General features: G+C 43.4%; 1 protein-coding gene across 1 annotated transcript; it reads left to right on the top strand.

Annotated features, from left to right (window-relative positions):
- Positions 1-8,231: 8,231 nt before the first annotated feature.
- LOC137914853 (fermitin family homolog 3-like) lies at positions 8,232-13,991 on the top strand. The gene is made up of 14 exons (XM_068758349.1): positions 8,232-8,355; positions 8,575-8,808; positions 9,324-9,440; positions 9,652-9,820; positions 10,366-10,468; positions 10,561-10,668; positions 11,128-11,262; positions 11,525-11,571; positions 11,690-11,814; positions 12,109-12,215; positions 12,321-12,542; positions 12,817-12,941; positions 13,190-13,331; positions 13,446-13,991. Exons 1-14 carry the CDS (start codon positions 8,232-8,234, stop codon positions 13,623-13,625), a joined length of 1,938 nt encoding a protein of 645 aa, XP_068614450.1. The 3' UTR covers positions 13,626-13,991.
- Positions 13,992-13,993: the final 2 nt, after the last annotated feature.

Here is a 13,993-nt window from a genome sequence, read left to right as displayed (position 1 = left end):
TGCGACATTGATGAGCGGCTCAGCCCGAACGCCTCCGCCGGGATCAGAATGTTGTTATTCACGCGACAGCGCACGTCTTCATTTAGTGACTCGGCTAGCTAGCCTGAGAGTGGTCGAATCACTGCTCATGCATGCTGGACAGTAAACAAAAAGAACTCCTATGCCTAATTTCTAAGACTTTTTCCATTAAAATGTTAGTTCTACGCAGGGAAAAAGGCTAAGACAAATGTAATTTAATGTCAAACCAACCAGCGAAGAAGCACTTCAGCGGCTGGAATTAAGAGTTGGAATGGAAATGGGGGGGAAAGAAACTTTTGGAGGTGAAAATGCAGCTCAGTGCTGCAAAGCAAATTTGCATTTAATCAATTTGAGAAACAGTTTTAATGCATAGTTAGTTGCTGAGATGTTGTGTCCACCCACCCACACACACACACACACACAGACACACACACACCCACAGCCACACACACACACACACACACCCACAGCCACACACACACACAGACACACACACACCCACACCCACACACACACACACACACTCTCCCACATTTGCTCGCATGCACACACTTCAAGAACTCATCACTCCGACGACGTTTCATTGTGCAATCCATCTTAATCAGCTAGCCCATCAGAGACAATATAACCTCCCCTCCATCTCTCGCTGCTTCTCCGGACGGAGTGATTGAGGGGTGTAAAGAGAAGGATGTTTCAGTCCGCCGTCTCCTACCCCCATACCCCCCCCCCTCCCCCTCCTCCTCAGCAAGACGGCTCTTAAGTGCTTGTGGGTTTTTATGTTTGTAGTGTTTTATAGGAGTGGGCAGGAGCCAGGGGCTGTTAAAGTGTGGAAGGGGGGCGGACGAGGGGGAGGAGAAGGAGGAGGAGTGGGGAGTTACTGTAAATCCAATCTTTATGGAGAGTGACACAAAGAACAAACAGCAAGCGCCCGGCCTCCTCACAACGCCCCGCTTACCTGATCAATCAGTGCTGAATGACACAGAAGGAAGGCTCTGGGTCATATGTAGAGCCTGAACACCCCCCCCCCCCCCCCCAATACGCAACTGCGTATCAGTGACGGGTCAAATTTAGAGAAATGATTTCCCCTTGTGGAATGCGCTTTCTTTGAAAAGGTTCCGTGTCTATATGCATCCACACGTACACATCGGTTTGAGTGCACCTTGAGTAGGAGTGTGTGTTTGAGTGCACCTTGAGTAGGAGTGTGTGTTTGAGTGTCTGCAGTCATTTTGCTAACACCAGCCAGGCCTGGAAGCCCCCGCCCCTTCCTACCTACCAGTCTGCCAGTGTAGCGTATAATTGGCCACAGCTGGCTTCAAATGAATGCCGGTTGCGTTAAGGGCTAAATGATTCTTCAAGGCCTATCAAAGCAGCCAAAAACACACACACACACACATCACTCCCACCCACATGTCACAATCCACAGGCTGGATGCTTTCTAATAAGGCTGATGCTTTGCTGCTGGATCTGCAACATGAGGATCGTTCTAAATGGGCAGAACCAAATGTCCATTTCGCAACTGCTCTCTTGTCCATCAAAATCTGCTCTTTTATTTTCATGTCTTATCTCTTTAAGCATGGGTGGCCTCACTGGGATCCTCTGAGTCAATCGGCTAGTCACCGAGAGAAAAGGTCAGCCACTTAGTCGACGAAAGGGCCACGGAGACGGTCGGCTGGGTCGTCCAGCGGTCGGGTCGGACCACGCGGAACCCCCTTTGTGAGGGCGGGCTGGAACTGATCATCGCTGCGAAAACACAGTCCGAGACTTAAATACTAGCCGGTGTCCCCTACCTTCATCCTCTTTCACTCCTCCAGATACTGCCCTCCCTCTCTCCTCAGTCACCAAGCTGACTTTCTCTCGCTCGCCCATCTCTCAGTCATGCTTCCTCAGGCACTGTTGTGCTTTTTCAGCCTCCCTCCCTCACCTTGCCTCGTCCTCTTCTCTAAACGACACTTTACTAGCTATTTCCTCTTGTTAATTCCACGCTTCTCTGCATTGTGTGACTCTGTAAAAGGCTCTAGTAAAACACGCGCCACAACAAAATCACCTCTACAGGCACAGAGGCAAATGGCAATTACCGGCTGCAAACACACAAACACTATAATAACCTCAATATTTGACGGCAGACAGATGCATGCATGGATGCGTCACAAACAGAAAGACGAGCAGCAACACCATTAATGTGAGAGTCAACGATCAACATATTCGCTGGATGCTGGCACAGTTTACACCTGCCGACAGTCAGCTGCCAATGAGGAGCTACCGTTTTCTGCTGAGGCTTCATCATCAAGCATCATTTTTGGCATGCAGGCCTGCCTCAGTCTTGCGTGATACGTGTGCCAAGACTGTGATTATTATTTTTCCCCAAAAGCACGAGCAGCCATGTGGGAAAAGGTCTTAAGTAAAAAAACTGCTGTTGGGCTCCATCTAATGGTCACTCCAGAAATCCTAATCCTCCTTGTGAGGTGGGAAACAACTCCAGGGAAGATGTGTGAGCAATTATTACACTTTTCTTTTTCAGAAAGATCATACGTGTCATTTATTTTATTCAAAGGGTTATATTAACACAGTACATCTCTTTGAACCTTAAGTAATGAGTGCCGCTGCTTGTCATTTGACCGCTGAGGCTCACGTTAATGAAGAGAAGTCGAGAGAAGCATAACGCTTGTTATCAGATTTGGAAACGATGTTTCATTGTTATTCAGCTCACTCATGATGGCTCTGGTAACTTGTATTACAATGGTGTTTGTCTGAAAGCACTAATAATTACATTTCAGTATCAACAAATAACCCTCAGTGTTAATTATTTGTGTCTGCAATTAAATAATTATTAATATTCTCCTATCCAAGCTTTTCAAATGTCGCTGGCAGCAGATCATTTTAAATCAAGCATCTTTGTCAGTTTGACAAAATGATAATACCTGAAGAACTACCTGAAGAACTTGCAATGTGCATTTTTACTCATGTTTATCTAAATCAATAAAATATCAAATTAACTTAAAATAAATACAATGTACACATCAGTTTATAAAAAATAATCCTTATCATGGCCATTGTTAAGCACCAGGCATCAGTGGAATCATCATATCAGAGGTTTAGCTACACTGCTGGATACAGATTACATTGCATTTTTCTTATTTAAAAAACATTGTTGTAACCTATTTGATTCAAATGAATGTCAATAATGCTACTGAATATGTCCTTAATTACTTTAAACACGAACGCTAACAAGTTTGAATCTTATTCAAAAGTTATGTAGCCCTAATAATTTGAAAAATACTTTTTTTCATTCTAAAAATATTTTCTAAAAACAAAACGTTTTTTTTTTTACACATTTTCCATAATTAAAAGTTACATTTCTTGTAATGACATTCACCATGAAGAGCCTTACATAAGAGCAGTCGCTCCACTAGAGGAGAGCTGTGTGGACATTAGATTGTGCTTCAGATTTGAAGCTGAAGTCTTTTCGACCGCTATCTTTTCGTATGCTTTTTAGGGGTACACAGGTTCACAACATAGCTCCACTTCAAAGGAGTCTCTCCGTAATCTGATCTGTACTGACACTTCAAATAAAAAGCTCCCCCTGCTTCTTGGTTGTGCTGCCTCCTTTTGAAGTCTTTACCATCCTTGCCGTTCTAAATTGTTTGCTTGCGCTTGTATTCACCTGTACATTATGAAGGCATTTTAAAGAACGCTCCACGGTACACACATCAATGCATCCATTTTGAAGCCTGTCGCTGTCCCTCCCACACTCTGAGAAAAGATCTGGCCCATAATTGCAGCACAAACAGCCCTCACAGGTGTTTTGTGCCGTTTGTGTGTAGTACGCACATCAATGCACTGCCAGACTGTGGGCAGCACTCGGCTCAGCTCCAGGCTTTTTAAGCCATAATCCTTTCTCACATTTACCGCCGATTGTTTCCCTTCTTTCCTATTTTTGTTGTGCATGTGTTCCTTTTTTTCCCTTCATGTTGGTTATTTTTCTCACAAACAAAGGAAATACAACGACTTTAAAAAAGAATCCTAAATGTTCCTTTTTATTTTGTCTATTTTGACTGGAGGAGTAAACCGACTGTACACGCTGATCCACATACAACCAAACACACATTTACACACGTACCTGCATTGACAACAGCATCAATCTCCAGCTTGGTGATGTCACCGCTATAGAGGGAAATCTTGCAGTCCAATTTTTCATTCCTCTGGTAGTAAGATTTCTCAGAACCGCCTGATAATGGCAGAGAGACATTTTGTGCATTGAGTCTCAGGGTCAGGTAAAATTACTCAGATGGCAAAGGTAAAAGGAAAGGTACAGGTGAATTCTGTTATTAGATGTTAGGTGTTGGATGTCATCAGAATATGAATACTTTTATTGATCCCAGAGGGAAAGTCTATTTGCAACAGAGCTCCACTCAACAAACCAGAGACAGAAGATGCGAGACATAGTGCAAACAATAGAAATATAATAGAGATAATAGAAAGGTCGGAGCCACTCTTACAGGCTGCTGTGCGTCTCGGCGCATGTGCAAACACATGCATTTCAAGTAAGAAAGACTCTCCGCCACTACAACCCAACCCTGCATGCATATGACAGTGACTCTGATCGATGCTGGGTGTCCGACCTGCAGTGGGAGTCCACACTGGGATGTCATCTAGTGGCACAGAACTCGAGGTTCTGTAATACTGGCGTCTGTCCTTCAGGGACAGAGACAGCAGGAAGTCTGAGGGAAACGAAAGAGAAGCAGCAGTAAAATATTTGCTAGGCATATTGCCAATGAAATTAACATAAGCAATAAAAGTTATAGTTTTCTTATGAAACAAGCACATTTGTGAATAAACTCAACTCGTGTTTTGTAGGGGGGGGGGGGGGGTGTTATTACAGTACAGTATATTTAAAGCGACATCAATATTGAGGGTTTCCCTCGCTCCTAATGGGTTTCCATGGCGACTGGAAGCTACAGACAGCCTGTACAGGTGTGTGTGTCCTGTGAGAGGACACACGGTCCTCTTTCATTTCATGTCACTGCAGGGTAACTGTTGGAATATTTAACTAAACCGAACCCAGTCCTCTTGGTGCAGTGTGAAAGCACTAGTCTCACCCTTGGTCCGCTTCCAGTCTCCCTCAGCGGAGTTCAGGTTAACTTTGAAAGCCATGGCAGTAATGGCTCCGGTGTGAAGACAACTGACCAGGGCGCCTGTTCCCACCCCGAGGGCGACACCAAGCGTGGCCTGCCTCAGGCAGCCTCTCCCACGCGGGACCACGGAGGACCAGTTCCCCTGGCTGGACCTCCTCCAAAGGCCCGCTGGTGTAAGCCTTTTAGCTGACGTCAGTGCAGCGTTAACATGGCCGCGCAGAGGGGGACTAGTTGCCAACTTCTCTGCGAGCTGCGGGCGTCCACGAGTTAAAATGCCTTTGAACTTGACACCTGCAGGTGACAGCGGGCAGGTGCGCAAAGGACCCCTAATATATGGCAACACAGCTGATACTTGCTGCGCCATGCCCGAATAGCACCGGGCAGAGTAACGGTAATGGCTCTACGGTGAATAGCGTTCTTCACCAAGGTGATTTTGTTTCGGCTTCAATATGAACCTGCACCTTTTTATAATGCAAGTCCCGCAACAAGGCTGGGTACCGTGTGCCATTTTTGTTTTTGGAAGCGACAGTCTGGAATGTACCATTTGCAAGGGGTGGTAGAATAAGGCATTAGCTAAAAGACAAGCTTTAAAATGTAGCATAGGATATTTATTTATGTTCCAATCCCAACATTATCTTTTTGGTATTCTTATGTTAAAAGGATATGCTAAAATTGGATCAAGGCTGTGCAATTTACAGTTGAACAACAACAACCGTACCCCGGCTGGGATGGCATGGGAAAGCCGAATCAAGCGGGCCGTTCAAGACAGTCGGAAATAATGCAATTGGGTGACGTGAGTACAAAAACGAAGGCGTTTTGTCCGGTGAAGAGACAAATAATTGTGGTACTACAGTGCCAAAACTGTGTCAAAGTTATCTTTAAAAAGTTGTGGCTCTAGATCCAAAAGAAAGCTACTTAAATAAACAGTCAAACTAATAATTACATTAATATAATTCAACATTCTATGGGTAGGGTTTGCAATAGGCTGTCTGGCTAATCGTGTTTTAGAATTTTTTAAAATGCAGACTTTTCCCGCAGAGAATGAATTTCTTTTCTGATTTAAACAAATTATTATGAGTGGTAGTAAAACCTTAAAATTGCCAATTTTGGAAATAAATTATTCATTTATATGCTCACAAAGCTAAAAACTTTACCGATACATTCTTTGCTTTTGATACAAAGCAGAAAAAGCACCTCAAAGTTATACATAACCTAGACCCATTACTGATCTTTCAGTGCACAAAATATCATCCCTCATCAATTTATCATATGTGTGCCTTGCAAGGCTCATGGGAAATGGGAGGCTACGTTCGAAGTGTGTTCAAAACTGACCCAGTTCATTTTTCTCAAATCTGATCTTTTGCCTAGACTTCACCTTTCATCTTTATACGTGACCTACATCTGACATCAGAGTGAACAGACCCTGTTACTGAAAAACAGAAAAATGGCACTGGCCAAGCAATCCATTAATGTCTTAGAGAATCCATCGTGTTGGTGACAATCAGCTCTTCAGACTGAGGGTATAAAAGCAAAAGTAAAAAAAAAAATTAAAAAAAAATTGAAGGTCTTTGACTTGTATCTCTCAAATATGGAGCTTCCTGTCTCCCAGTCATCAGCGCTGTTCCACCACTGCAGGCAGTTGATGAATAATGATTTAACAGAGATATGAGCAAAGTTGAGGAATAGAGAACACATGAACTCTAATGTGACCTTTCACACTATGAAAACCCCGGAACTGAGTCACTTTTTATTTTCTTTCTATAGAGGCCAAAAGGGGGAGCAATGTGCGTGTTGTCTATCATTCAAAACCTGATCCATTTTCACATTTCCGCCTGTCGGAAACTGACAGAAAAAGGAACAAGCCTTTCTTGACAGACGCCTTTCTTGCACACAGACCACAGCCTGCACAGCCTGAGAGAGGAGCAACTTCTAGACATAAAAAAAAAAGAAAAAAGAGGCGAAGCTACTTCTTCAGGAGGAGAAACAGGAGTCCTCATTTTCTATTTCTTGAAACGCTGGACCGAGGAGACTAACGGTATTGTCCTTCACAATGTGAGTGTGTACGCGACAGCGTCGGTTACTGGGAGAAAGTTTGATATAATAAAACATTTGTGTGATGCTACTTTAAAAAATATGCAACTAGGAGGTTGTTCATTAGGACTCAATGAGATCAAATCATCACAACTTATAATCAAAACGTGCGAAACAAAAACCAAAAATGGTTGGAGGTGACAGGCATGTCATCTGGTCTGTAATAACTGTAATTATGGAATATTAATGTCATAAAATACAGCTATTTGGTGAAAAGACACACGTCCTAATCCGTAAATGTACTTTATTTAGGATGGGCATGCAGTTTCATACGCATATAGTGAGTTCACTCCGTTGGCACTGGATGAACATCTCGGCTATAGCAGGGCAGAAAGCGGAAGCGTCTGTCACTGGTGATAGCTAAAGTCAGAAATAGGAAGTATTCATCAACCGAGCAAGTTGTCAGTCACCTCGCCCATCCGTGTGTGTGTGTGTGTGTGTGTGTCAGTGTCACTCCGTATCATGTGAGATACTTTCTCTTTTTCACAATTTATAGACAGTAAATTGTTGCATGTCGCTCCACTCAAAAGTAATCTTAAAAATGTGTCAAATAATTTTGATGTGTTAAAATGAAATGTCAGTGCATTGTTTTAGAGCGTTGTTTTTGTTTTTTCAGTATCAAAATGCGTGCTTTGGCACGTTTGATATATTCATTGCTAAAACAGTTTGATATTTCGACACATAAACTGTCGTTTATTATTGTCACACATGAAGAGAAGACAATAACAGTTGATAAAAACAAGGCAAGAAAAGGCCTACTGAAGTTGTTCTTTTTATGTCTTGTATGTTGTTATCTCAACTGTCAAATAGTGTCAAATAGTTTTGCAAACAAACAAACAAAAATCTGTATTACACCACATCTCTTGAAGAGCATTTGTCAAACAGCGTTTCCAACAATTTGATATCATGTTTCGAATGTTTCTCAGACTCACTCTCCCCGTGTTTGTCTGTCTGGCTTCTTCTCTTGTCCTGCGTTCTCTCTTTCCCAGTATGGCAGCGTGGGACCTGTCGGTCACAGTGGAAGACCTGGGGTCTGGTGCGCCTCCTGTCAACGTCAGTGTAGCGTCTGACCTCCACGTAGGAGGGGTCATCCTAAAGCTGGTGGAAAAGACACGTGGGTCCATGTCTGCTTCTGCTTTTGTTCATTTTCTCACTTTGAATCGTTTGTTTATGAACAGTTTTTTTATGAAAACATAAAAATCATTTATGTTTTCTTGTCCAGAAGACATTTTTGAATGAAGAAAACTACTGTCTCCGTACATCGGGGTTAAAACCAGTGTATTTTAGATTAATTTCAGTTTGCAGTGATGTCCGTCTTTGATCTGTCTTGCAGAGATCAAGCGTGATTGGTCAGACCACGCACTGTGGTGGGAGCAGAAGCAGCGGTGGCTGCTGCAGGCATCCTGGACCCTGGAAAAATATGGCATCCATGCTGATGCCAGGCTGATATTCACGGTCCAACACAAGCCCCTGAAGCTGTGTCTGCCCAACGGCATCACCCTGAGGCTCCGAGCCTGCTTCTCCAACCCCGTCTTCCAGACTGTGATCGGCATCTGCAAAATGCTCAGTGAGTCGCACCTTTTCTTCTGTCTTTCACTCACACTCGGTATGAGATGAGATGAAACAAGATGAAGATGAAAATAGAACGGACACTTGTTCATACTTGACCTGTCAAGCACTTTACTTATGGATGAACACAGATTTGACACATAATGTGAACACATATTCTTCAAATCAAGAGTGTGATTATTGTATTGCGGTAGAAAGTGTAAAGCACATGCACTGTACCTAACAAATACATATTTTGTCCTTTTCTTTTATAATCAAATGATTGAGTCTGAAATGAATTGAACACACAAATATTTTCCATATATCTCCATCTTTTTGTTTCTCAATCTAATGTGCTAGCATTATAGCATCGAATCTGAGGGAAGGTCTTCCACTGAGTTCATTTAGTCAAGTCAAATGAATGTTGTTTTCAGCTGCTATTTTGAGAAGACTGAACTTTTTATTTATATGTTTAGGCTGTCACTGTTAAAACAGTAGCAAAATGAAATTCCTTTTCTTCTTCGGCTCACACAGATATCCGTCACCCTGAAGAACTCTCTCTCCTTCGACCTGTGGAGCACAAAAAGAAGAGGAAGAATCAACACTCCGTCGAGGAGATCTACGACCTGACCGAAGTGCCTCTCACCTCAGGTACACAAACATACATGGTGGTATTTAGAAGAAGAAAATAATTATACTCAAAATCTGCATGGTGATTCAACTGCAGGATATACAAAGGGAATGGTTTACGTGGTCAAGTGTAAAATGCATAATGTATTCATATATTAGTGACAAACCTAATATCTACAATGTGATCTCCTTAAAGGAGATTTGTCTCTAACCATAAGCCAATTCTCTGCAGTGTCCCAGCCTTGTCTTTATAATGGCATGCCGGCTCACTTTGCCGACTCGCCTCAGCTGGAGGATATTTACAAGATGCTGTCAGTCACACAGCCCCCCCCGCCTCCTGAGGTAGTAGCCAAGCAATACCGCCCAGCCAGCGTGGTGGACAAGGCGCACATCAATGGCAGGTATGTCTTCATTCATATCAGTAGCCTGAAAGGCTTTGATAGCGCTGATCTGAAACCTGCTAAATTACTTATAATTACATTTCAATCTCCTACGTCTCATAGAACAATGAACCGGTTCCAACTCCACCGATGGATGATCCTTGCTTTGTCACAAATGACCATAGCTGAATCTTGATCATTGAAGTTGGGCTATTCCGTGCTGCTCTCTATCAACTCTTCCTTATTATTTTTCTGTATATCCTTTATATAGTTTAACTTTAAAGAGAAATAGATTTACTTCCGCTATTGAAGCAGCTGCGTCCTGAAAGGACTCAAGTTCAACCTTAAAATCTTACATGCATAGTTGTCAATAAGAAATTCTTCTTAAATAGGGCTCAGGCTTCTTGATTTGCACTCAAGCATTGTCATTTCATCTATTAAAAAAGCACTCTCAAAGATTCTCCAGGACATTTTCTTATTATTATTAATACCTCTATCTGTTTGAACACCCGGCCATCGGTCAGTCCATCTTTCTATCTCGTGAACATGCGTGCTTTCCCTTTCAGGTGGTTGGACTCATCCCGTTGTCTCATGCAGCAAGGCATCCAAGAAAATGACAGAGTTTGGCTTCGCTTCAAATATTTTGCCTTCTTTGATATCGAACCAAAGGTGTGTCTGCGAGTCCATCTTGTGCTTGGAGACGAAATGTAATCGGGCTACTCGTTCAGTCCTCTCTTGATTTGGGATCTCTGGCTGTGCAGTATGATGCTGTGCGTCTGACCCAGCTGTACGAACAGGCCCGCTGGGCCATCCTGCTTGAGGACATCGACTGTACTGAGGAGGAGATGATGCTGTTTGGAGCTCTGCAGGTAACACGGCTGCTGATGGGAAAACATACGTCAACCGGATTGGAAAGAGAGCAAACATTTCCCTTAAGACTTATTTAAATGCCTCAACCTTGTTTACATGCCAATATGACTGAAGACACATAATATTTGGTGTTGGATTGGAATGAAATTTGATGAATGTCACTTAGTCTTAGCTACATGATTCGCTAAATGAATCCAGGGACCGTTTTAATCTGCAACACAATGCTATTCTGGATCCAATGGCACCAGTGAGGAATAATATCAAATCGACTGTCTCATTTCATCCCTATCACAATGCACAGATAAAACTTGCCCACAAAGAACTGCACCTGTTAAAAATGATAGAGTTATCCAGAAGGCACAGCCAGCAGCAACCGCCAGCCTGTCTTATCTCCTTTAACGTCCGTCCATTCGGTAGATGGTTTAAAGTGCCGCTCTCTCCCACTCAAACTCCCACAGTACCACATCAGCAAGGTGTCTCAGTCGGAGCCCCAGCTGCCGGGGGCCAGTGTAGCCATGGATGATCTGGATCTTGCCCTGCAGTCTCTGGAGGTCAAGATGGAAGGAGCGGGGAGCTCTGCGTCTGAGATGCTGGTCAGGCGTGCAGAATGTACCCGTCTGTCGCTGAGTATCAGTAAAAGATGCCGAAAGTGTTCAAGTCCGAACTTTATTCAAATCTTGTTGTTCTATCAATGGATGCTCGTTTTTAATAATGGGAGCGATTAACAGCAGTTTTCACTGTAACTGTTTAGGACTGTGGCTCGACTAAAATCCAATCAGTTATTGATATCATACAAAAAGAAAACCCAAAACAAAAAACTTGTATCTACTCAAAACACGTTTGTGTCTCATCCAGGAAAACGTGACCGCACCAGAACTCTCTAACTATCTGAAGATATTCAGGTAAAAATCATTTTGGCACCCATCAGAATTTATGTAGTCGATGTAGTCGCAAAGATCTAGTTTCCTGAAAAAGAAAACATGTTTTTAAATCCTCAAAGCGTTTAAATGTTTGTTTCAGGCCAAAGAGGCTAACCCTGAGGGAATACAAGCAGTACTGGTTCAAGTTCCAGGACACGTCCATCTCTTATTTCAAGAGCAAAGAGGAGAGCATCAGAGAGCCTATTCAACAGATTAACCTAAAAGGTGTTCATCATACTGCTTTATTCATAGTTCAACATTTCATGATTCCCATCATAAGTCTGATTGTGCTCTGTGTCACAAATGCAAATCGCATCTTTAATCACGGCCAATTGAGCGGTGTCTTCCTGTTGAAGTGCACAAAGTATATACTTTACACACTGAGAATTAACTCGAGACACCACCGATGTTACCAGCGTTCTTCACGTTACATTTGTCATTTTTCCTACCATCCTTCTTTTCCATGTACAACCCATAAATGTCAGCTTTTAGAACCGGATGTACTCTTTCTACAAACAGGATGCGAAGTGGCTCCTGACGTTAACATGGCGGCACACAAGTTTCTCATCAGACTCCTGATACCAGCGCCTGAGGGCATGAACGAGATCTATCTGCGCTGTGAAAACGTGAGGCCACACACAGACAGTAAACTTCTCTGGAGTCGGCCCTTACACATACTGTGCATGCACTGCATCTGTTGTTTCATCTCATCGTCCTCTCTGACCCTATAGGAGCAGCAGTATGCTCAGTGGATGGCTGCCTGTCGCCTGGCCTCCAAAGGTAAGACTCTGGCTGACAGCAGTTACCAGAGCGAGATCCAGAGCATCCGCTCCTTCCTGGCAATGCAAAAGAGCAGCTCCGGTTCCCATGGCAATGCTGCAACCACAGATGAAAGCATCAACACCCACAGTCTGGTATCGCCGCGCTACCATAAGAAGTACAAACCCAAACAGGTAAAGGAAAGGGAACATTTTAACATGGACAAAAATAAATACAAGTCAAATGTGTCATTATTCAGTGGCAGTACAGCCGTTTCTCATTTCCTGATAACGCATACTGTGCATGACATTTAGCGCTGGGCTAAATTACTAGCTGAACTATCAATTCGTTTGACAGCAGCACTGTGACCTCGTGCAATGAGCTAACTGAAAAATGTGCACTTTTTTGCTCAAGGCAGAAGAAATGTAACTATATCTGACATCTCTCACCCCGTGCCTGCCCCTCCAGCTGACCCCTCGCATCCTGGATGCGTACCAGAACGTGGCTCAGCTCTCACTGACAGATGCACTGATGCGCTTCCTGCAGATCTGGCAAGCTTTGCCTGACTGTGGGCTCTCATACGTTGTTGTCAGGTTAAGTTCAAATTAAAGTTTTTACATAATTGATTGAATGCCACTGGGTGTCTTATTACCATTTTGTAAAAGCGCATTGAAAACAAAGCCAACTGTAAAATCCTTAAACCTGACACATGCAGAAATTAAAATGATAAAATAAATATACGTCACAAAGCCCAGGTCTCATCCAGGTGGCAGTCAAAGCGGGTGAATTTATGCAACTTTGGGAGGATTACAAATAAATTGGGTTTTTGTTTGCCCAACAGGTTCAAGGGCAGCCGGAAAGACGAGGTGCTGGGGATCGGCCCCAACCGTCTGATCCGCATCGACCTGGGCGTGGGCGATGTGGTGAAGAGCTGGCGCTACAACAACATGAAGCAGTGGAATGTTAACTGGGACATACGACAGGTGACACAAGTGCTTCAACTCGCCTTCCTTTTGGGAGCGCAGATCTGAAACTTTCATTACAAAGCATATCCAGTACAACGTGAATAACCACCGGTGTGTTTCTGACCCCTCCAGGTAGCCATTGAGTTCGAAGGCAATATCAATATTGCCTTTAGCTGCGTGACTGCCGACTGCAAAATTGTTCACGAGTTCATCGGCGGTTACATTTTCATGTCGACACGCAGTCAGGACAAGAGCGACACACTAAACGAGGCGCTTTTCCACAAGCTAACTGGTGGCCATGAGGCTCTCTAGGACTTTTCATGGCCGTGAGATCTCCTGTGTGCTTCAACAGCAGACGTGTGCAGAACCATAAAAGTAGTTTAACAAAGTTCATGTTTTACCTTCTTAGTATTCCAGGATTGGCTGCTGCTGGTCAAAAATCAAACCCATGGAAATGCAAAAAATAACAACATTTGTACCAGCCAGCAGCAACTTGTTTTTTTTCCCCTTGCCTCACAGTATTCACACTTCCTGTCACTCAAGACAGGAAGTGTCTGCTGCAGCCCTGCCATCCCTGAGACTTCAGGTAGAAACTTGTGGTACACGAAAGCCACGTTTTCAAAGCCAAAATTCAGCAATGCCAAGTTAAAAAAAATACAAATATCTAATACATGCCCTCA

This window comes from Brachionichthys hirsutus, unplaced genomic scaffold, assembly GCF_040956055.1.
Source record: "Brachionichthys hirsutus isolate HB-005 unplaced genomic scaffold, CSIRO-AGI_Bhir_v1 contig_1472, whole genome shotgun sequence".
Classification (NCBI taxonomy): Eukaryota; Metazoa; Chordata; class Actinopteri; order Lophiiformes; family Brachionichthyidae; genus Brachionichthys; species Brachionichthys hirsutus.
This window is presented reverse-complemented; position numbering and strand designations above follow the sequence as displayed.

Bases quoted from the DNA above. Each gene is read 5' to 3' on its own strand.
- LOC137914853 (XM_068758349.1), top strand. From the start codon at position 8,232: ATGGCAGCGTGGGACCTGTCGGTCACAGTGGAAGACCTGGGGTCTGGT. The intron at 10,669-11,127 runs GTAACACGGCTG...AAACTCCCACAG, and splicing joins TGCTGTTTGGAGCTCTGCAG to TACCACATCAGCAAGGTGTC. The intron at 12,543-12,816 runs GTAAAGGAAAGG...CTGCCCCTCCAG, and splicing joins AGAAGTACAAACCCAAACAG to CTGACCCCTCGCATCCTGGA.